This window comes from Aptenodytes patagonicus, chromosome 6 (assembly GCF_965638725.1).
Source record: "Aptenodytes patagonicus chromosome 6, bAptPat1.pri.cur, whole genome shotgun sequence".
NCBI lineage: Eukaryota > Metazoa > Chordata > Aves > Sphenisciformes > Spheniscidae > Aptenodytes > Aptenodytes patagonicus.
The window spans coordinates 54113707-54136010 of record NC_134954.1 but is presented as its reverse complement, the minus strand read 5'-3'; the positions used below and the strand labels follow the sequence as shown (position 1 = coordinate 54136010).

The 22304-nt window shown below is 41.6% G+C and overlaps 1 protein-coding gene across 1 annotated transcript in view; it reads right to left on the bottom strand.

Moving 5' to 3' along the window:
* The window catches only part of STK39 (serine/threonine kinase 39), a 111999-nt gene extending 95684 nt beyond the window's left edge, over nucleotides 1–16315 (bottom strand). Inside the window, exon 1 of the mRNA XM_076342687.1 lies at nucleotides 16104–16315. Within this exon, the coding sequence (XP_076198802.1) occupies nucleotides 16104–16218 (115 nt within the window). The 5' untranslated portion in view covers nucleotides 16219–16315. The remainder of the gene's footprint in view (nucleotides 1–16103) is intronic.
* Nucleotides 16316–22304: the final 5989 nt, after the last annotated feature.

Genomic DNA, 22304 nt, shown 5'->3' with positions numbered 1-22304 from the left:
GCTATCATGATTAGTGTTCAAAGTGACAACAACATAGCAGGAGACATGATCAGCAACCTACCTGACAGCCCTGCATTTCAACACTGGAAAACTTTTAGCCCTACCAATCACAAAAATAAGATAAGGCACACAACAAAACCACATTCCTGCTCTGTTTTAAGAAGGTACCTACAAAGGAATTCAAGTCTTTTGGGTAAGATAAGGTGCTAACGAAGTTGAGGATCAACTTTTAGAAGTGCATCAGAAACAGACAGTAACCACAATGCTTCTCCTTTTGCCTGTCTTTGAATAGGAAGCTGCACATACTCCAAACACACGTGGTACTTGACACTGAAAGAAAGGTGTAGATGTGTTGCAAAGGAAAGTGGAGTGATGCCAAACATCCAGGCAGTTTAATGCCCATCTGTGTGTGTCATCACCAAAATTATCTTTTAACTAAGTACTCCATGGCCTTGAGTCCTCTTACATGCTAGTTGTGGAGTTCACAGGGAGTCTGGTACATTTCCAGATCTGATATGAGAGCATCTTCCCATTCATTGGCAATCCACACCAAGGAAACATCAGCACCACAACAGGTAAGGAAAACCTAAACAAAAGCATTCCACTTTCAGCAGGTGTTATCTTCTCCCTGACTTGTCATTTAAAATGGATGAGTTATCTAAATAAAGAAGCTGAAAGGGAACTATAGCAACCCAAATTAGACTGTCTAGGCAAACCCCATATTATAAACATTACCCAAGATGAAATTCTTTTTGCTCTGCTCCACATCTCAAGTATCTTCATAAGAAGCATTATTTATAAGTGAAAAAAGTGTATATAAAAAAAAAATCCATCACCCCCCCTATTTCAGAGTTTGCAGTCATCAGAACTGGAATTTGCCTTGTCGAGGTGTCAGGAGTAGACTGGTGTGACCAGTACCCCCTGCTCCTGACCCCTGGTAATGTGGCTAGTATAATTAACACCATTTTATAAGGCAAGCAGCCCTTCTCTGTGACTGAGCAGGTCACATATTCATTCCCTTTCCCCTCATTATCAGGCCCTGAAGGTCCTGTGAACCAAGTAGACAAACCAAACAGATTTCTTCTTCCCCTCCCTACCAGCCTCAAGATTCCTGGGCACCAGGTCGATTACTCCCTTCCTTACCGGCCTTGAAGGTTCCAGGCACCCAAGCCAACCCGGTGGTGGTGATGACCCCATCACAGAACAGGGAAGCGTAACAGCACACAGAGCACTGTCCACAAAATCAAGCAGTTAGAAGTCCTAACTGGGGAACTTGGACCAGAACTGCTGCTGGACAGTGAGCCCCCGGTGGCCAGGGATGCCTCCACTGTGATCTGCTTCCTCTGAGGACTGACTCGTATGCTTTTATATGATTGTCGAGTCTAGATTATGATTGTTATACTGATACAGCAAACCATGTACTAAGATTTGACCTGATCTGCAGAGAGTCCAGGTGATTAGAAATAATAAGTTAAGTCATATTATAAATTCTGTATTACACTACTTACAAATTGTACTATACTGATTCTGCTTGTCGAAATCCTGTGTCATTCTAATCATAAGTTCTGTGCTATACTAGTCATAATATCTTGTTAAGAAAATAAAGCTTTAATTGTAACTAAGTTTTAGTGCCATCATCATTCTGCCAGGGATCCCTAAAAGAACCTGCCTGTCCCCTTAGTGTCAGGTGACAACTGGTAAGCTTGATTAACAGGTTCTTGGGAGTAAATAGATGTTATTCTCTGGTGCAGAATTTACTTCTCACACACCGCAAAATTATCCTGCTCACATGTGCTAAAAAAGAAGGGGGGAGGGGACGGGGGGAGGGGACGGGGGGGACACAACCAACACACAGAGACAACTTAATAAATACTGCTGAACCTAGAACAAACAAGTAAACAAGCTAAAAACATTCCGTTCTGACCCCAAAACACATTGAATCTCTCGTAAAATATGCTACTTAAAACCTATGATATATCAATTTGAATGGGCATCAAATGTGAAATGCAAAGAAAAGTATCTCTGCTCCAGTTTGCAGAACTTACGTTTTCCTCACAAGTCTCATGGCTTTCAGGTCTGCGTGGGGTATCTCATCATCACTTCATATACACAGTCCACTTAAAATCCCTTCACTATCATTTTTCCAAGGATATGATTATGAAGTAATATAAAGTACTGCATTTTAAGAGCTTAATGAACTGAAGAGTATAAAACTGAACTTAGCAGTGAAAAGTCAAGTTCTATAGCTGGAATAATCTCTCCTCTCAATCACGTTACCTTCCATATGAGCTGCCATTGCTAAGAAGAAAAAAGTGAAACAAGGCGTTATGCGTAAAATAAACTATACTCCATTTTAATATTAATTTTACTCTAATTTACAAAAGTTGCAGAACAGGAATTGGGAATTCAATGCCACCAAGAAATAGCATGTATCAGGTCAGAGAGCAAAGAGATTGCTTAGCTGTACTCACCTAATGAATGCCTAAAATGCCTCCCACTTTCATGTAAGTATATAAAGGTAACTTGTGAATTCACCAAGCTTATGGTCTAGAAGATACATGTGCCATCGAACAATGAGTACCATTACACATAACAGTCCGTTACTTAAAGAGATTTAAAGGAATACTTTTCTTTGGACATGATGAAAAATAATTAATAAATAAATCTGTTGGAGCCCAGCACCTAGGGGAAAAAAAGAGAAGATTTACTCTGTTAGGTTGTTATTAGGTTAGATTATGTAAAAGAATATGCTGGCAGGAACGTGGATCATCTTTAAAGGTTCTCTGAAAGGACCCTTGAGAAGACCAAAACAAAGAACTGAACCACAGGTAATAGACAAACGGCACATATGTAAGACATATTATTATCTGTTAAACTAGCTCACAAGACAGAAGAGGAGGAAGTAAAGCTCTGAAGCACCCGAGCCCTTCTCCAGTTAACATTAGTTTTGTAATCAGATCTGCACTGGCTTCCTGCAAAACACAAAAGAATCCAACTTCACTCACATTGCAAATTTGTTAGGGAAGAAGAAACAGAAAAAGTAGCAGCCAAAGAACTTGCAGCAGACTTTTTCACCCACGCTTCCGCTGCTCTTGCAGCATGATCAACAGCACAGCTGTGCTGCAGAGCCACCCAGCTGGCACACTGCAGGCAGGAGTCAGCTCCTGTTGTACAGTCACATTGGGGCTGTCGTGCGATAAGGAGAAATGTGAATGTACTGTACTTGACATGAATGAATCCAACAAATCCCTATTCATTCTGCATTTTCCCAACATAAGGCGTGAAAAAGAGTTGAAGTGAAGGACACAACTTGGTTTAAGAATTTATTACAAACACTAAAATGGATTTTGTCTGTTCTGTTATTGTCCATTCATCCTCACAATGTAGGTCAGATTTTCAGGTAATAACGTAAACCTCTTTATTTGGATTTTTTTTTTTTTTTTATACTTACTTACAGTTGTACCAAAAACTTGCAATCAAATTCACAGAACCAAAAGCCAAAAGAACAGCTGTGTAAAACAGAGACAGTTTCTTGCTGTTTTAATATGCTGTGGTTAGGTCAAAGATTACATCAATGACCTAACAGGTCTCACTTTTTTTTTAATTGGTTCCACATTGGAATTTCATTAGTATCTTAGTTGTGTCTATGTTTATAAGTTTCTGGTGAAATGGGAACAGATAAGGGGAGTGAATCAGTTAACGTTGAGGCCTCTACTATGTATTTGGGTTTGGAGTTTTACTTCAAACAAGATACACACTAGTTCCGTGGACCAAACATCCTAGCTGTCCTTGTTTTTTGAAAACATCCGAAGACCGGTCTGAACCCCCTTTCAGGGGTTAGAGCATGTTTCTGCTGGAGCAGAATTTTTTTTTATTTACACTTTTTCTCGTCATTCATGCAGTGCAACACAGGAAAAAAAAAACCAACAAAAAAAATTGAAGTATGTGTAAGAGGTCTTGACAGTTTCTGTTTTCACAGGGTTTGATAAAACTAGGTGAGTTTTGCTCACATTTTGGGAGAATAATAAATTTGTTCTTACCAGATTAATCCAAAAGTGTATTTTTCACATCATTGCTTACAATATACTTTTTTAAACACTTTTTTTTTTTTTAAATCACGGACTTCAAACTATATGTTATCAAAAAGAAAAAGCAAAATCTCCAGGGCTTCTGTAGAAGAAGGGGTTTCTGCAAGAAATCTGAGATCCTCCTCTACCTAATTAGCCCTCCAGAAAGCATACCAACAGAGGCATTTCATTTTTCCTTCATTGATCTGAAGAAGCATAAACACTTCACTCAGACACATGCACCACAAAAAGTAGCTTTTTTTTCTACATTCATTTGAAAAGCTGCTAAAATAAACTTCCTTATCATTCAGTCAGCTGCACAACAAAAGAACATCGGGTAATAAATCTCATTTTAAACCAAGGAAGCTTATCTAGAAGAGAAGGGGAAAGCTGACATCATTCTTCCCTTAGAAATTTTGTATCCAAATTTGTTGTTTCAAAGGCCTAGAGTTTTATCCTAGAGTGAACAGTCAACACAAGAGTTTCACAGGAAAATCTTAACAGTAATACTTCAAGTATTAAAAAGACCAACAATGCAATTTAGAAATACCTGTATCAGGATGCAGCTCTTGCTCAAGGGCAAAGCCTCCCATCAGACACAAGAGAAATTAAAAATTTCAAGAGAGTAGAAAAAACAGGGAAATAACCAACAGAGGATAAAGTAATTGAAGTTAGAGGGAAATTCAAAAAAGAGGACCAACCTACACTTAGTACTATTTGGTTGCCTGTACATTTGCATTTTGGTTTAGAGCAAACAGGGTGGTTTTGAAATTAATACCCTCTCCTTGATCTCCCTCGCAGAGCTTTAGTTTGCTTTGCAGAGCAGCTCTTGTGTGTGCAAAATAAACTCCTTTTGGAGGAACCTGAACTGGAAGTTCTGCTCCAGCAGAAACATACTTGTGTGTGCAAAATAAACTCCTTTTGGAGGAACCTGAACTGGAAGTTCTGCTCCAGCAGAAACATACTTGTGTGTGCAAAATAAACTCCTTTTGGAGGAACCTGAACTGGAAGTTCTGCTCCAGCAGAAACATGCTCTAACCCCTGAAAGGCGGTTCAGACCGGTCTTCGGATGTTTTCAAAAAACAAGGACAGCTAGGATGTTTGGTCCACGGAACTAGTGTGTATCTTGTTTGAAGTAAAACTCCAAACCCAAATACATAGTAGAGGCCTCAACGTTAACTGATTCACTCCCCTTATCTGTTCCCATTTCACCAGAAACTTATAAACATAGACACAACTAAGATACTAATGAAATTCCAATGTGGAACCAATTCGTAATCCACAAATATTCTCCAAATCTGCCTTTCTGTTAGCAGGAACACTTTTGTTAGAGTTGCTTCCTAAATTTAAGATGTTCTTTGAAAGAACAAAGCCCCAACCAACTATTTTTCTGCTGTTTCACACAAAGATACTGCCAAAAATTGTTTCAAACCATGGAATCATAGAATCATTTAGGTTGATCTAGAGATCATCTGGTCCAATCCCCCTGCTCCAACAGGGTCAGCTAAAGCAGGTTGCCCAACCAGGTTTTGAGTATCTCCACAGATGGTGACTCCACCACCTCTCCAGACAACCTGTTGTAGTGTTTGATCACCCTCACAGTAAAATTTTTCTTGTGTTAAGATTGAGATTCATCATTTTTAATTTGTGTCCATTGCCTCTTGTCCTGTCAGTGGGCACTACTGAGAAGAGTCTGGCTCCCTCTTCGTCATTCCCTCCCATCACGTATTTATACGTATTGATAAGGTCCCCCTGAGCCTTCTTTTCTCCAGACTGCATAGTCCCAGCTATCAGCCTCAAATGAAAGATGCTCCAGTCCCTTAATCATCTCTGTGGCCAGGGACATGCTGAAGTTTTGCAGGCTCACACCTGAAGTACAAAGCTGAGGAAAATCTCTGTTAAGAGAGACTCCCTGAGCAGGTTTAGTTTGTCCAAGCTGAGACAAGACCATCAGGGCCAAGGTTTCTACTGTTTCCCATCTCCTTCTTACCTGCCTGTCCAAACCTCATTCAGCTGTGAGAATACCACAAAGAAAAGCCCTAGAGTAACACACTCTGAATAACATATCTGGAAGAAACAGCTATTTTGAGCTACAGCTGTCTACACAGCAAAGATCTATAAGGAAAAAAAATTCAAAATAAATTACCTTTTTGTATTAAGGAAGAAAAAGTTAACCTAGCAGTTAATTTGAATCATACTCTACAACAACAATGGCATCTTATCATACCAAATATAGGTGCATGACAGTGCCTCAGAAATAAAGCTTTTCCTTCAAAGTTCACAGATGTAAGGAAGCTTTTTGTTTCTCCAGCACTCTCCTAATACAGAATCAGTTCTTCCTAATAAAATACAAAATAAAAACAAAACACCTTTCCTATCATACATTCTACTACAATCTTTAAATACTCTATTATGTTACATGGCCAGATATTTTTCCCCCGAAGATAAAATGCAAGATCAAATTATTAGTTAAAATATTTTCAGAAAGGAAATATGGATTGTGACCATTTCATTCTCCCTGTTGTTTCATCATCAATACAGAAATGATTATTCAATATGCATACAAATCCTGACATCTGGAAGGTAAAACTCACACTGGAAATGGCTCCACTTAACTCTGTGAGAACTTGATATCTGGTATTCACTGTGGGACCAAAAGTTACCTTACCAGGGTATCACCTGAACTCTACAGAACTCTGCTTAACTCCAATTTATCCTGCTTGTATAAGATGAAGTGAAGATTTGCTATGCTGAACCAGATTTCCTGCCTAGGAAAAAAGCTGTTAAAAGAGAATTACTGTTCATTTCTGAAGTAGCACTATAAACAAATGGTGGTGTTGATTTAGTTGACATATTTTATTGTTTCTCATTTAGTTTGAAAGTAAACACTTGGAACAATTCTAATACCATGAATGCAATATTTTCCAAGTCTTCCGGACGTCACCACATAGTGCATCATTCTCTTCCGAGAATGAAGAACAGCAGTCTACCAAAACAAAGGCAGTATTGCTACTGCACTGTCATGAAGATCTCTAATTAATACTGCAATGTTGAGCTACAAAGCATCTTCTGCTAGTTCACCCCAACAGAACGTGCCTGCTAGAATTTGAGTCCATCGTGGCCACACACTACAAGCAAAAAACTTACCTATTTCTCATCCTGCTTCTCATGAAACAATAGAAGAGCTGGAGCCATATAAATGCTATCATATCATTAAATTTTCATCAGGTGATTCTAATCTAATTCTAATGAAGTTCCTATTACTAGTCTGAAGTGGCTCAGAGGCTGGAAGCACAAGACACTAACAGGAATAAATTATAAGTTTAAATTCAGTCCCTGTAATAAAACATCTTCAAACCAAAGAAGTGAGAAGGGAAAAGCAAATGTGTAACTGAATTGTGATCCTTCTGAATTTGAATATGTTTCTTCTCAGAAGTCTAAAGCAATAGCTCAAGCTTATGATGATCTCGTTCGTATTACTCCTACAGGACAGAAACCATGATCAACAAGTAAATACACAACATTTTTCTGGTCTGTTAAATTAACTATTTTTGTACCATTACCCTGAAGCAGGTATACTTATACACATAGTTTGCTTACAGCTATAAAAATAATTTGTTCCTATTAAGAAAACCTTCAGACATTCAACATTGATTTTGACCTTTGAGATCAGATGTTTTAAGTTCACACTACTTCTGAAAGCATGACTAGGAACACAGAAAACCTTTCAATTTTTAGTCTGCTTCTAGTCCTCATTTCTCTTTAAGTGTGTTAGCATAGCTCAGCTTAAAAGCTATTAACGTAATTGTTACATCAGCCTTATAGGACATCCTCAAGTTTCACCTGCATTTTACTTCTGATCAGAGTATCTCAGAGGCAGTTAGACATCCACAGGAATAATTATGCTAATAAAATTATTCAAAAATTGTTAATCGTAAAAGCAAAGGATTAATGGAGACAGCTAATTTATCATACTGGGGTTTCACCAAACTGTTGAGTAAAGTCACATACCTAGTCAAATACCTAGAGGCAAAGGACTGGAAATATTAACTCCACCAATACCACAAACGTAATACTTCAGCTAACAAACGAATGACACTGTTCAAACTTTTCACTGAGCTTCTCTCAGAAGCAAGCTGCAGGACTGTCACAAACAGCAACCCTGGAAAATCGCACCCGAGAATTGTTCAGAGGGACTCTAAAAACCCACCACCTTCATCAGCATTGTCAGCATCTCACCACTGTCATGGAAGCTTTCTACAGAACAGTCACCAGTCAACTGAAGTCTACCTAAATGCCAGGAAGCATGCACACTTCTCCATGAAGGTTAAGCTTCTTGCCCTTTACTGCCACCCCCCAACTATCTATTCTCTTCTGAAAGGCAACCAACTCTTATAAAGTAACTGACTTGACAGCAGTTTCAGGGAAAATTAGGTTCCCTCCTGCACTGTCAGGTACCACGTGATTGCTTGTTTCTCCCTGTATACGCTCCCTGGTTTTTCTCATTACTATGTTTTCTGCCCCAGGGCAGGGGGGGTGGGTTCACATCTTTTTAGTCTAGTGCTCCTAGTCCCCTAGGCACATGTTAAATACCACAGCATGGTCTCCAGCCAGAAGCACTGTGCAGGAGGAAGCAGGTGGTAGAGAGAAGGAAGAGCTGCATCGCCACCCCACAACTCTAAGGTAGGCAAGGGAGGAGGACAGCAGCCAAACCCCACGAAAGCAGGCAAGAGACAAGCATTCCACATGTACTGGTTGCTTCAGTTACGGAGTTGACTGCACAACCACACAGAACCTAGTACAGTGCATATAGAGACTGATAGAAGAAGGAAAAAGGAAAGTTTTAAAGCAAATTCTTCTCTCAAGGATTTCATACCAGCATTGCTTCATTCTGCCACTGCTGGATGATAACGTTCTTACACCCACAAGCTTCAACTGTGCGACCCTTATGCACACCCAGAGACCTTCAAACTTCGCAAGAAACAGTGAAATCTAGCAGAGCTGTCAGGATTTCATCCTACCAGCAAGGCTGTGCTGCAAAAAGCAGAAATAAGTAAAAATCCACTCATTCAAAAAAACTAATTATTTATTTACACAGGGTAAGCAGTATCAACTTCTGTCAAGTGTGATTTCCTTGGGGGGGGGGGGGGGGGTTAAAAAAAAAATTTTTGCTTTTAATTTTGGGCACCAGTAAATTTCCTAGTGACATATTTATCTTCCAAGTTCTGCAAGCAGATTGCTCCTCTGCTGCTGCTGCTCAGCAGTATCCCAGTGACTTCAGCAAACCCAAGAAGTTAACGAGAGTAACTAACTTAACTTGATTTTTAAGGTCCATTCTTTAAATGCCAAGAATTGCTATTACTACTGGAAATAAAACCAGCTTTTATCTACTGCTGCCTTATAGTTCTGAATTATTTTGGAAGGCGGGAGGGGGGAAAAGAGAGAACCAAAAGGGTCACACAGAAATGAAATATGGCCTACACATGTAGCCACTATATCAGCCACCCACATCTCCTTTGCATGGAGAGCTCGCTGGTTTTGGCCCTCAAGCCAGTCAGAACAGATGTGGTTTTGTTTCCATTTAACAAAGAGAAGCTCCATTTGACAAGCCGATTCTGGAAAAAAACAACTGGTCTCTGACCTAAGGGAAAGTGATTCTTCACTGAAAGAAAAAAAAAAAAAAGTAAAATAGTTCTAATGTTCTTTCAGAGCAACACATGACCCAACCTAAAACTGCTCTCCCAGGTCTGAACTTGGCCCCTGCTATCAAAGTACCCTTGCAATGCTGGTCACAAGCAGTGGACCCACTTTGAAGATGCAAAGCCTTGCTGTTGTAAGGCTTAGTGAGAATCAAAATCATGCAAATTTCCACAAGGTCACCAGCAGAACTGCTCCTCTTCTAGCACTCAAGCAGCTCCTGTGGAGCCAGGACTTTCCAGGTCTCAGAGGTTTTGGACCTTATCCATAGGAAGAACTTGAAATGGGGGGAGAGAGAAAGCATAGGGACAGGAGGGCTAAGCATAAAGGAGGTAGGCAGATTCCAAGAGCAGAAAAGCATAGCATACCTTCTGTAAATTATCATTACATAGCACCAGCCAACTGCCTGATGTGTTGATCACGTGCTCCTTTACCCTTCCAGTTAACAAATTAACTTTAAAACAAGCTTTATTTGCTGGTTATTTGCAATCACGACAAACCCAAAGCAACTTACACATAATTTTCTTTATCTTCACACCATTCAGGTTCTTCTAAAATATAATTAATCTTCTTCCTGACAAGTCTGAATTCCAATTGCATGAATTAAAATTTTTTAAAAAGTCACTAAATTATATAATAAAGTTTGATCATTGAATCACTTACAAAGCCTAACCTCTTTCAAGCAATGAAAACTACAGCCTTGTCTCCAACCTGGGTATTTCTAATGCAGAAAGTTCATTTTCATTCAAAAAAGCCAAGACAGAACTCCCTTCCCCAACACTATCATGTGGAGACAAGGCAAATAATTAACAACAATGAGCTCTGCACAGCCTCATTAGCAGCACAGCACTGTGAGTGTTCTACAAGGTATTTTTAAATTGCACCATGACCATCTTTACTCTGACAACTGAATTAAAAGCCACTCGTTATAAAAATACTAAATCGGGATTTAACATTTCTACAGTTTCTTCAAATGGTTATTAGCTGACAGAAAATCTTGAACTATTATTTCCCAAAACATAAAATTTTAATTTACAAGATAATAAACTCTTCCTGTCAAGCTACAGATGTATTAAGTTATGATTAATGTTATGAAGGCTATATTTAATATGTGCATGTGCTTAGGCTGCTGTGGTAACATTTAAGATTGGTAAGGAATAGAGTTTGCTTTTGAGCAGAATTAAGGCAGGCACATCTTTCTTTTTACACAAAGTTTTAGTATAAAGATCTTAGGTAGTGTTAAGTATTACTTATCAAATTATGCAGCTTCTTATGCAAGAATTACAGGGGGTTTGGAAATAAATCTCTGCAAGAGCAAATATCAAAGTTTACCATAGCTTTAGTTGCTACGGTGTGGTATTTCACTGAGCACAGTCCAATCTAATTTACAGCATATACATAAAAACTACTGCAAAAGAAAGCCCTTCAACTGTTTTTTTTCCACTTTAAAAAAAAAAAAAAATCCTGATTAAGCACAGGGGTAAGAAATTTTGGAAAGTGTGAATGAGACACAAGCGTCTGATTAACAGAACAACACAGAACTGTAATTTTACCTCTAAATATAGAGAGGCTTTTCAAAACAGCATACACCATGCTTACAGACTTGAACATCAGTTCCTGAGCATCATAATCAGAGACCTCTCTACAGAGTCAAAGATCTCCAATAACAACAAATATAGGAGAGTCTATTCTGTGTCAGACAAAGAGCCATTAGCAATACACATGCGGGGGGGGGGGGGGGAGGCGGTAAATAACATTCCATAGAAACACCAACAAAGACACCAGAGCCATTAATGCGAGAGTGGCTCACAGGCTGTTTACAATAAGAACTATAAAATCAGCAGAAGAGTCTCGAATGGTAACCTGTTCTACTCCAAATCCCAACACATTTGACTTAGCAACACCGTGCCTTATGAGGCAACAAACCACAAGATATTTTTGAGCTCAAAGTTGGAAAGGCAAAACTAGATGAAAGCCTCAGTTCAACTAAGGTAACTTTTTTAATGAGTTGCAGTCAATATAGATAATCCATCACATAGCAGTAACCCTTTATTTTCCAATTAATTCTGGCTAATTAACTTTCTAGCCAAATTAATTTTGCAAGTCAGTTGCAGCAGGAGATATGCAGGAGAGATGAAAATAAAATTTTATAATGAAAGCTAGCACCCAGCCTAATCACGAGATAATCCACTGCTTCTCCGTAATGGAATCTTCCTTCCACAATTACCAACGCAGGCTATTAGAGCATCAACTCCAATATAGTTTTCCGAAAACAAGGCAAAGCCACTTTTTCATATCAATTTAAGAAACCTTTTTAAAAACAAAACAAAAACAACCCCAAAAACCCCAAACCCAAACACACAAAAAAAGAACAAAAAACCCCCTAGATTTAATGCTGTTTTGTCTCATCCATGTGATATAGGGCTCATTACAATTTGAAAGGTACAAATACAATTTTAACACTATTCAGTTTTCAGGTTTTTACAGTGATTACCATTTAAACGTTTGTTCTGTGAAGATTTCTATTGCTTCTGAGGAGGAAAAAACCTTGCATATATGTGACAAATTCAGAGAAATCTGTTTTTGTTATTTTATTCAGAATACTTGGTTATAAACCCAAACTGAATAAGAACATCTCTCACAATATTGCTTTTATTAGTTTTTTTTAATTAATCTAAATCATATGCAGCTTACAAAAAACCCCAGCACATACATTAAAATCTGCTACACATTTTAACTTAATGCATTAAAGTCATAGAAAGCGATCTCCCAGGTCTTCACTAAATCAAATCTGGCTCTCCCTTAATAGCAATTACAGTTCTTATCTCTGTAACTCCTACAGGAAGGTTGCTGTGGATCCTCCTGTCCTAAGTCAGGAATCCCCTTCTAACTTCCAAATGGGTACGTGTATGGACAGCCTGTATCAATCTGCATTAATGTAAGAATTTCCTCTTCTCTTAACTCTCTAACCTGCACATTTACAGAGAGCAATCAGAACAGTTTCTTCCTACTCCAGAAAAGATTTGTATATAGGCATTAATAGGAAGAGCCTCTTCCTTGCATCAGATCTATCAATCACGCAGCCATGCAGCAAGTCAACAGGGAACCTGATCCAACAGAAAACTAACCCAGCAGAAGAACTAGTTCTCTGTCAGATCAATGCAATCCTTTCAACAGCTGCCTGTTACAGCAGATTAAATGTATCACGTACACCAAGAGTTTACAAAGAACTGGCTAGCCACCTTAAAAATAAAGCAAACATGGAATAACACCTCATAAGAAGCACTCCTCAAAGCCAGCATTTTCTCTTTAACAGGCACTTGAACCTCCCAACCATCACAAAGGAAGCAACAGACAGAGAAGGAAAAAAAGCTGTATCATTTGAAATCCGTATCATATGGTCTTGGTTTTCAAAACAGCATTTGGCTAGATACAGACGAGCAATAAGAAAAGTTCACGTTCTCACACAAAAGAAGAGCAGAACTTCTCCAACCTGCTAAATCCACAGGATGACGACAGCCCACATGACTAAATGATCACCACCAAAACTTTTAAATGCCCCCTAAAACAGGCCATTGAAGTCATTCTGCATCTGTGTTTTAGTTACCATACGATATAAAGCCTATTCTGTTGGGAAGTGTTGTGATAAACCATCTTGGTGTACCTCACCCTGTGTACCTTTCCTCCTGCAAAGCCCACAAAGATGCTTCAATATGTTGTTATTTTTCTCATTTAACTGGCAAAGGGCTGTTGTAACTGAACCCATCCCTGAAGACGCTACCCAGCTCCTCAGGGAGAGGTATGTAGTGCTTTCCAGAGGTGAAGGGCTCTGTTTCAGCAAGTGGTAACTACTCACATTCACAACGCAATTAACCCTGGCATGGCCGATGCAAAGGGATATAAACTGCTGCTGAACCAAGTTCAGACTGTATCATTCTCCCCTCCCTCAGGTATAAAAAAAGATGCTTTAAGAGTACTTCACTAGGTTCATTAAAAGCAACAACATTCATCCAACATCTCCAAAACTAAGTCCACATTTGGTCAAATGCATAGAATTTATAAGCGGGTTTTTTTGGAGGAAGCGGGGTGGGGTGTGTTTGTCTATTTTTTAAATATTTTTAATAGTATTGAGACTAAATTTAATTTCATAGTGGGTCTCCTGTAAGTTAAGACAACAAATACAAGGTGTTAATGAAAAAAGATATATTTGACTAAGCACAAGATTTTTAAGTCAAGTGGTTTGAGAAAGTCATGTAAGCAACCTAAGCTTAGTGAAAGTTCAACTGAAATCAGACAAGTTCACTGTGTCCAAGAATCTGATTCAATATAACCTGACCTCAATTTCCTCACTAGGCATTCACTTTCGTTAAAGAAATAACATCAACATTTAATAGCACCAGTAGGTAACAAGCAATAAAGTTTCTCTACAGATAGGTATTTGCTACTCTGACTTAGCATCCACCTGTACAATGGATGTATGCTTATATATAAATATTTAGAAATACATTTTACATATCAAAAGATAGAAGCTTTTAAGTGGAAAGGAGAAAGTAAAAAGGAGTTTCTAAATGAGACTCTCACCCAGGCATTCTACAGGTACTACAACAGAAAATAACTACTATTTAAATAACTCACATGACTTACGTCAAACCCTAGACAAGGATTAATCCAACACCTTCGAGGCCTTTTTTACCTTAGAAGAGGGATTCACTCCTCAGCAAAGATACAGCTTGTGCTAGCAGAATCACTTCCACTTGACTAATTTAGATCCATTCCCCAGACCGAGTTAAAACAAAGTCCTCTGGCCAGTAAACCCATACCCATGGGGGGGCCTCCACTTGCTTGACGCTGAGCACCAGTCTGGTCCAGGCCAGCCACCTCCAGGGACCTGAACACCTGAACCCTCATCCCTCCTTAGTCCCTTTTCACAGCTTCGGAAGTGCAAACAGAAACACAAAGGCACCACCTGGGTCAACAGAAAGCCATCCCATTTTAAGGAAGAAGTACTTTTCTGAACTATTTTGTTTCTGCCCGTGGAAAATAAAAAGCTTAATGACAAAGCTGAGTACACACAGCTTGCAATCCAGATCAATAACATGTAGTTCTGGTTGTCATCAGCCTGACAATTAGCAATTGGTATGTAATACTTAAGATAACCAACAGCATCAGCAGGCAAGACCCCTGGATTTTTTTCATTTAAGTGGTCTCATTCATAAGGAATAGCAATCACAGTCTTAGAGCTGGCCTTTGCCATCTGCAGTATTTGCTGGAGGTTTAAAATGTTACATACAAATAAAAGCAAGTCTTCCCAAAGTAGTTCATTAGCAACAAGCAACATCTAGGTCAGGAGACAAAAAACTTTCCATCACATGTACTGTTAACAACAGTCACCTTTTCACACAGTAAAATTCAAAATAATCCAATCCAAATATAGGGGATGAAGACTGAACGCATCTGATCTACATTAGCTGGACACGTGAACAAAGTGCTGAAGCACACTACCAGAAAGCTCCCTACCTACAGGGACATGGGGAGGGGGGCGGCGGACAGGTTAAACCTCACACGGCAAACCGGGAGAAAAGCAGGCTGGCTGGAGTGAAACGAAGCTGTAATCCCCCGCTGGCCTTATGTGCCACCGACGGGCGCGGGGAGCTGGGCCGAGGGGCACAAGAAGACAGGAGCAAGATTAAACAGCGAGGCAGAAGAAGAAAGGGTTTAAAAATATATATTAAAAAAAAATTAAAAGGAAGTCACCACGATAGTAGCAGATCTAGGGGTGAGATTTACCTCCCCCTTGAAGCCACCGGAAAAATGCAGAGTAATCTAAGCGGATGCATGCACATGTGTGCATCCAGAGACACATACAGACAGACACATACGCGTAGACACACACACAGAGCACAGAGAGTGCATTTGCAGAGTTGCCGGGGTCCCAGTGCAAACCAGCAGGTCAGGGCTCTGGCGGCGGCGGCGGCAGCAGCAGCAGCAGCAGCAGCCGCCTCAGCCTTTGCCGCTGCCGCCGGTGCAGCGGCTGACGATGCACCGCGGAGCACGGGCACGGGCACCCTCCGCCGGGCCGCACCGGGCGGGGCACGGCGGGTTCTAGAAGGAGCCGCCGCCCCCCGGGGCCGCGCCGCCCGCCCGCTGCCGAGCGGATAAAGTTTGCAGCAGCCGGCGGCGGCGCCACTGCAGTGCCAGGCGCATCCGCCGCAGTGAGCGAGCCCCAGCCTGCGGGAGAATGAACGCCGGTAGGCCCGCGGCCGGCTGGCCGCCGCGGCATCCTCTGCCTCCGCCCCGCGGCACCCTCCGCCGCCCTCCCCGCTCTCCCGCTCCACTGACCGATAACCTCCTGCAGCTCGTAGGCGTCCCTGCAGATAGGCCAGCCGACGGCCGGGGCGGCGGGCGCGGGCTGGGGCTGCTGGACGTGGACCGGCGACTCGCCCTGCTCCGCCATGATGCTGCCGGAGCGCCCAGGCACCCGACGACCTTCTTCAAACTTCCCTTCCAGCAACACCTTTCGGCCGCGCACTCTCTTTCTCTCTCTCTCCCTCCCTCCCTCACCGCGCAGCCGGCCGCCCGGCGGAGGGAGGAGGCAGGGCACCGAGGGGGAGGAGGCAGAGGCGGGCGCCGCCAAAGGCCCCGGCCGCTCGCTCCGCGACGCTGAGGGAAGAGCGGCTGTTGAGCCCAGCGGCCCCCGGCCGGTGGCAGTGCGCGGCGCCATCAGAGCGCGGTGGTCGACCCCCTCACGCGCCTCTACCTGAGGGAGAAGCGCGGGTTCTCCGGCGGAGGCGCCCCGCGGGAGGCGGGGGGAGCGGCCCCGCTAATCCCGGGGGCTCGCCGCCTCCCCCAGCGCCTCGTAACCTGCCTGCCGGCTGGCTGCATCTCCAGCCATCTTCCTTCCCCACTCATCCCGCGGTTCCTTATGAAGCTTTCCGCGGCTGGAAGCACTGTGAGGTCTTGTGAAGAGCGGTGGGCTGCACGCGTGCGGGCCGCGGCCTTGCCGGCAGACCCCCGGGCGGCCCTCCGGACCCCGCCAGGGCCGAGCACGGGGGCCAGGGAAGGGCTTGAAGGAAGCCACATCGCACAGCGGGGATGCTGGAAAGCACCTGTTAGGCCGGTAATACAAGCACACAGGCATCCCTGGAGCACAGCTCTAAAGCATACAAGTGTTACTGCTGAATGCACTGCTGCTGTAAGATCACTTGTATTTAAATTCGAGGACGTGAAAAAAACACTTGTTTTCATCAGCGATAAGGGCTCCAGTCTTGCAAAGCGGTTAAATCGCCACTTGACATGAGTGGCCCTTTCCAGGGAGGGTAGCAGAGTCGTACCACATCACCTCAGTATGGTCGCTGCCTCAGCTCATGCCACCAAGGACTGTGCACAGTTGAGGAATGTTCCCCTTGGATAACCAGAACCAAGTGATTTAAGCAAATAATCAAGAATAGTAATGAAACTTCTCTACTGCTTCCCATTATACAAGATGAGATTAAAAAAACCTGTGGTTAGATGAAACTCTGCTGTTAATATTAGGATAGAATTAAATTTTTTTCTTTCCACCTTCTTAGTAATATCAGTGTTTGTATAGTATCAGCAGGATTTTACTTACTGTGAAATAATTTAGAAAATAGCTATTTGTGCAGTCTACAGTCTCACTCCTACTTTGAATGCTTTGTTTTTTAAGATTTATAGAGATCTGGAAGAGTAGTAAGATTTCCATAGATTTTAAAATCTTACTTCCTACTACAGTAGGAATTTAAGGTAATTAGAACTAATAATTAAAATATGTGAGCATTAAAACTTTCAAAGTCAGCACTATTAAAAGCAAAACTGAATCTCATAAACTCTTAGGAAGTATGATGAAGTGTGATTTAAAGTCATAAAGAGATACACATAACACAGCCTGTTAGATACTTTATTCAGTCCTCATTCAGTTCAGGATAACCCTCTTTTACTAACTAAACTTTTTTTGTGTAGCTTATTCAGTGAAGACTTTCAGTTAATAGATGGTTATTCCAAAAAGGAAAGCAAGTTACTTCTGTTTTGCTGTTGCTGAGAAAGCTGAATGAAGCATAAACTCCTCACCACTGCCTAACATTTCATCAGAAGGTGTATCAGCAACTTGCAAATATGGAATAATTTGTGCACTGAACTTCCATGTTCTCACATGCAACAGTTAAGCTCCGTATAGAGGCTCCTAGTAGCAGGAAAAAATACTGCACGTTCTTGTGCTAACTAGTGATTCCTCTCAATCTAGTTTTTAAAAGCTAGGTGATTAAAATATTTTCATATACACGCATTAGAAATTATCTGCCACAAAACTAAAGGTCAGCAAGACTTGGAAGAGGAAGTATTAAATTGTCATTCAATATTAAGCTTAATGCCAAGACTAGACAAACTTGTTGTTAGTAGAGAAGACCTTTCTGCCAGCAATAGCGTGAAAAAAAAATACTAAGACAGCAACAGCACAGGCCAAATCAATCAGGACAGAAAAATGGGTTACTCACTATTGATGGAAAACAGCCAACTTCTCCATCTGTACTCAGTTGTTGCGGGTGGTGGCAGGGGGGTAGGTGGTGGTTTTAGTTCCTGAGCCATGAATTTCTGTGATGCTCCTGCCATATCATTGTCTAAAACTGCTGGTTTACATCTGATACCATTATAGTAATTTTTGTCCCTATTACCGTCCCAATTTGTCCCACTAATCCTACAACTTTGGGAATTTCCAGAGTGGACCTGCACTCTGCAATTTATTGAAATGAGCAGCTTTTACAGGAAGAACTTTCCAGGATAGCAATTTTGTAAACAGTGGGACCTGTGGGAAATGTTCCATGCATTCAGGGTACACCTCAAGAAAAATATCGGAGCCTCAGAGTCGGGCAAGATAATAGAAAAGAAAGAAACAGCAAGACCTTGAAGCGGATGGTGCGTGCCAGTAGGCCAAGCTGCCTTTGAAAAGCAGGTCCCCTGCTGGAGACATAGGAGAAGAGCCCTGCAGTACTGAATGCTCTGCTGTTCAAAGCATTACAGGCAATATAGTTCTTCCACAAGACTTTTCAGACACTGAAAAGAATAGCAATCTGCAGATTTTGGAGATTCCAGAGAAAGAGCTAGGACTTACTTAAAATCACTATTCTCCGAATTTAAGACAGTTCAGAACAGTCCTGTCTGAACATGGCTTGGCCTTGCCTAGTGCTTGAAGACATTGGACTCCCAAGAGATTGTGTGGGTCACTGAGTCCACTCACCAAATGATTGATTCCAAAGTGAAAAAAGGCTTTACATAGCCCGGCTACAGTCAAAACTGGCAATATTTAAAACCCTGTAGGCCACCATGGGAGAAGAGTTAAGCCAATGCTCAGACCTTTTGGTAGTCCCCAGCAGTACCCTCTGCAGATAGAGCCAAAAAAAAAAAAAAAAAAAAGTTTAGAGCAAAATAATTCGGACTTCATTTCTAGGTTTGAAGGATTTAGACAAGAATAACATTGCTGCTTACCATAACATTTCAGACCAATTAGCTTTAAACATAAACATACCTATATAAAGTCAAAGACAAGCGTGAGGACTGGGGTTCATAAGCAATGGTACATACACTAGTAGCATGCACAAGGGATAGCATCCACCCCTTCTGCTCCATCCTGAGCAGAAAGGCAGCAGATGCAACCTAAACAGCCATATCACCTAGCATAGACTAAACCAGAGTGAGAAGGAACTATTCTCTCTACTATCACTTCAACCTCAGAGAAACAAGTGACATAAAACCATCCTCTCCCAAAAAATGGCCTAATATTGCAGTTATGACCATCACGTGGTGTAGCACAGCTCTCTGCAATTATGTATGTAAAGTTTGAAAGCCTCTAACTTGGTAGCGGTGAGGGATGGCTGTGCTTTAAACGACATCATGAGATATGAAGGCTGACACAACAGCAGCTGGTGCTGATGGGAGTGGACTAAATGCTTTCAACCTCCCTTTCTCTTCTAGTGAATGTATAGTTAAATAGGTAACATGCCCATTATTGTCACTAGGATGCTTGCTTTCATCAAAGCTTGCAGCTTAGGTTAGTTTCTGCTCACACAGAAGACATGAGAATCTTCTTGGCAATTCACATTACAAAAAGCATCTTACTTAATACACTAGAAAACATTTGATTCAGAAGTCACTATCAGCTGTGTTCTTACTAAGTCTCACTGAAGTTAATGTCTATCAGAGCATAGTGACCTCACAAAATAAACCACTTTTACTTCTTGCCTAGGTTCAAGGCCTTTGTCTCTTTTCTTCCCCCGCTCTTTGTAAACCTTTGCAAGCTGTTCCACTCAGCAAATTTACTCCTTAAACTCAGGTAGGAAGATTTTGTGTTCTGGATATTAATGATTGTTGAACTAGTAACCATTAAGCTAGAGTTTATTGTTATATAGTCAAATGGGCCTTTTAATTATTTCCTTATATTCCATACCCCAAGCTGTTACTGGTCCCTGCAATAGAAACTTCCATTGCCTTTCTGGTAAGTATAGTCAGTGCCACAACACATGCCACTGTGATCAGTGACTCTTTCTATTTGAAACAGAATGGAGTACTGTTCTCTTTAATGTGATCACCAAACCTTTTTCTTAAGTATTTTCTTATTTGACCATCCTATTTTTCAGGCCACAGATATAGGAAATGCTCACATCTTTGTCTCAACCATGCTGAACGTGAGGGGCCTTGACAGGCATATTGAAGACATCACTTAAAAGAAGAATGAAGCCTATGTGGGCTTCTCTGCAGAGCTGGAGAGCAGATGCAGCCTCAGTCTCAACAGAGCTCGTTCCTCAATGTCATGGCTAGCATTGCATGTTAAGATAGTTAACAGTTAATAGTTAAGTCTTCACATCCTCCCCATCCAGTTTTTCAGACGAGACCATGAGAATACATTTTGCAGTTAACTTGCTGTTGCTACCAAACCAGCAAAAACTTGAAAATCGCCACCTTAAAAATTACAAGCTCATTCCAGCAGCATAAGCACCAGTGGCTCATGATGGCACACCAATGATTATACATTTCAAACATTCAAAATTCAGAACTGTGCATACATTTAAAATATTTATGCCCTAGTCATTCATGTATTGGCAACAATAGCCTTTTTGCAACAAATGCCTTCTGGAACCTGCAGGAATCACAATTATTTCCACTATGATGATTTGAATGAATTTAGGATACAGTCACCATGAAGATGACAATGGACTAAAGATTATTGTTGCCTTTAAACTCCGGTTTAGTGTCATTAAGATGTTGTGGAGGTGTCTGGCTTACTGAGGCTTTTAGCAGGAATGATCTCTCTGTAGCTGTGAATGGATAAAACTCAAATATATAAAAGAGTTGATCTAGGAACTTCCATGGCTTTCATCACTGTAGGATATGAACATCTCATGCATATTAATAAATTAATCTTCACATACCAAAAAGCCGGGGAATATAATTATCTCAATTTCACAACTGGAAACAGAGAAAGCTTAAGAGATTTGCTAAAGGTCATACAAGAAGTCTGTAGCAAAACTGGGAATATAACACACATTTTCTAAGGATGGGATTTCACACAGCCTCACAGCAAGATCAGGGACCTAAGCTGGCTGACAGCTAGTTCCTGGTTTGGTTCAACTGAAAATATTAGCTAGTTCACCAGGCAGCCAAACCAGTGGTAGAGAGAGTAAACAGGAGAGACATGAGAAAAATGTGGCCAATAGTGGGGAATAGGATATCATAGAATCATAGAATCATTGAGGTTGGAAAAGACCTCTAAGATCATCAAGTCCAACCGTCGACCCAACACCAACATGCCCACTAAACCATGTCCCTAAGTGCCTCATCTACTCGTCTTTTAAATACCTCCAGGGATGGGGACTCCACCACTTCCCTGGGCAGCCTGTTCCAATGTTTCACCACTCTTTCAGTAAAGACATTTTTCCTCACGTCCAATCTAAACCTCCCCTGGCGCAACTTGAGGCCATTTCCTCTCGTCCTATTGCTAGTTACTTGGGAGAAGAGACCAACACCCACCTCGCTACAACCTCCTTTCAGGTAGTTGTAGAGAGCGATGAGGTCTCCCCTCAGCCTCCTCTTCTCCAGACTAAACAACCCCGGTTCCCTCAGCCGCTCCTCATCAGACTTGTTCTCCAGACCCCTCACCAGCCTCGTTGCCCTTCTCTGGACACGCTCCAGCACCTCGACGTCCTTCTTGTAGTGAGGGGCCCAAAACTGAACACAGTATTCGAGGTGCGGCCTCACCAGGGCCGAGTACAGGGGCACGATCACTTCCCTACTCCTGCTGGCCACACTATTTCTGATACAGGCCAGGATGCCATTGGCCTTCTTGGCCGCCTGGGCACACTGCCGGCTCATGTTCAGCCGGCTGTCGACCAGCACCCCCAGGTCCTTTTCCGCCGGGCAGCTTTCCAGCCATTCTTCCCCAAGCCTGTAGCGCTGCATGGGGTTGTTGTGGCCGAAGTGCAGGACCCGGCACTTGGCCTTGTTGAACCTCATACAGTTGGCCTGGGCCCATCGATC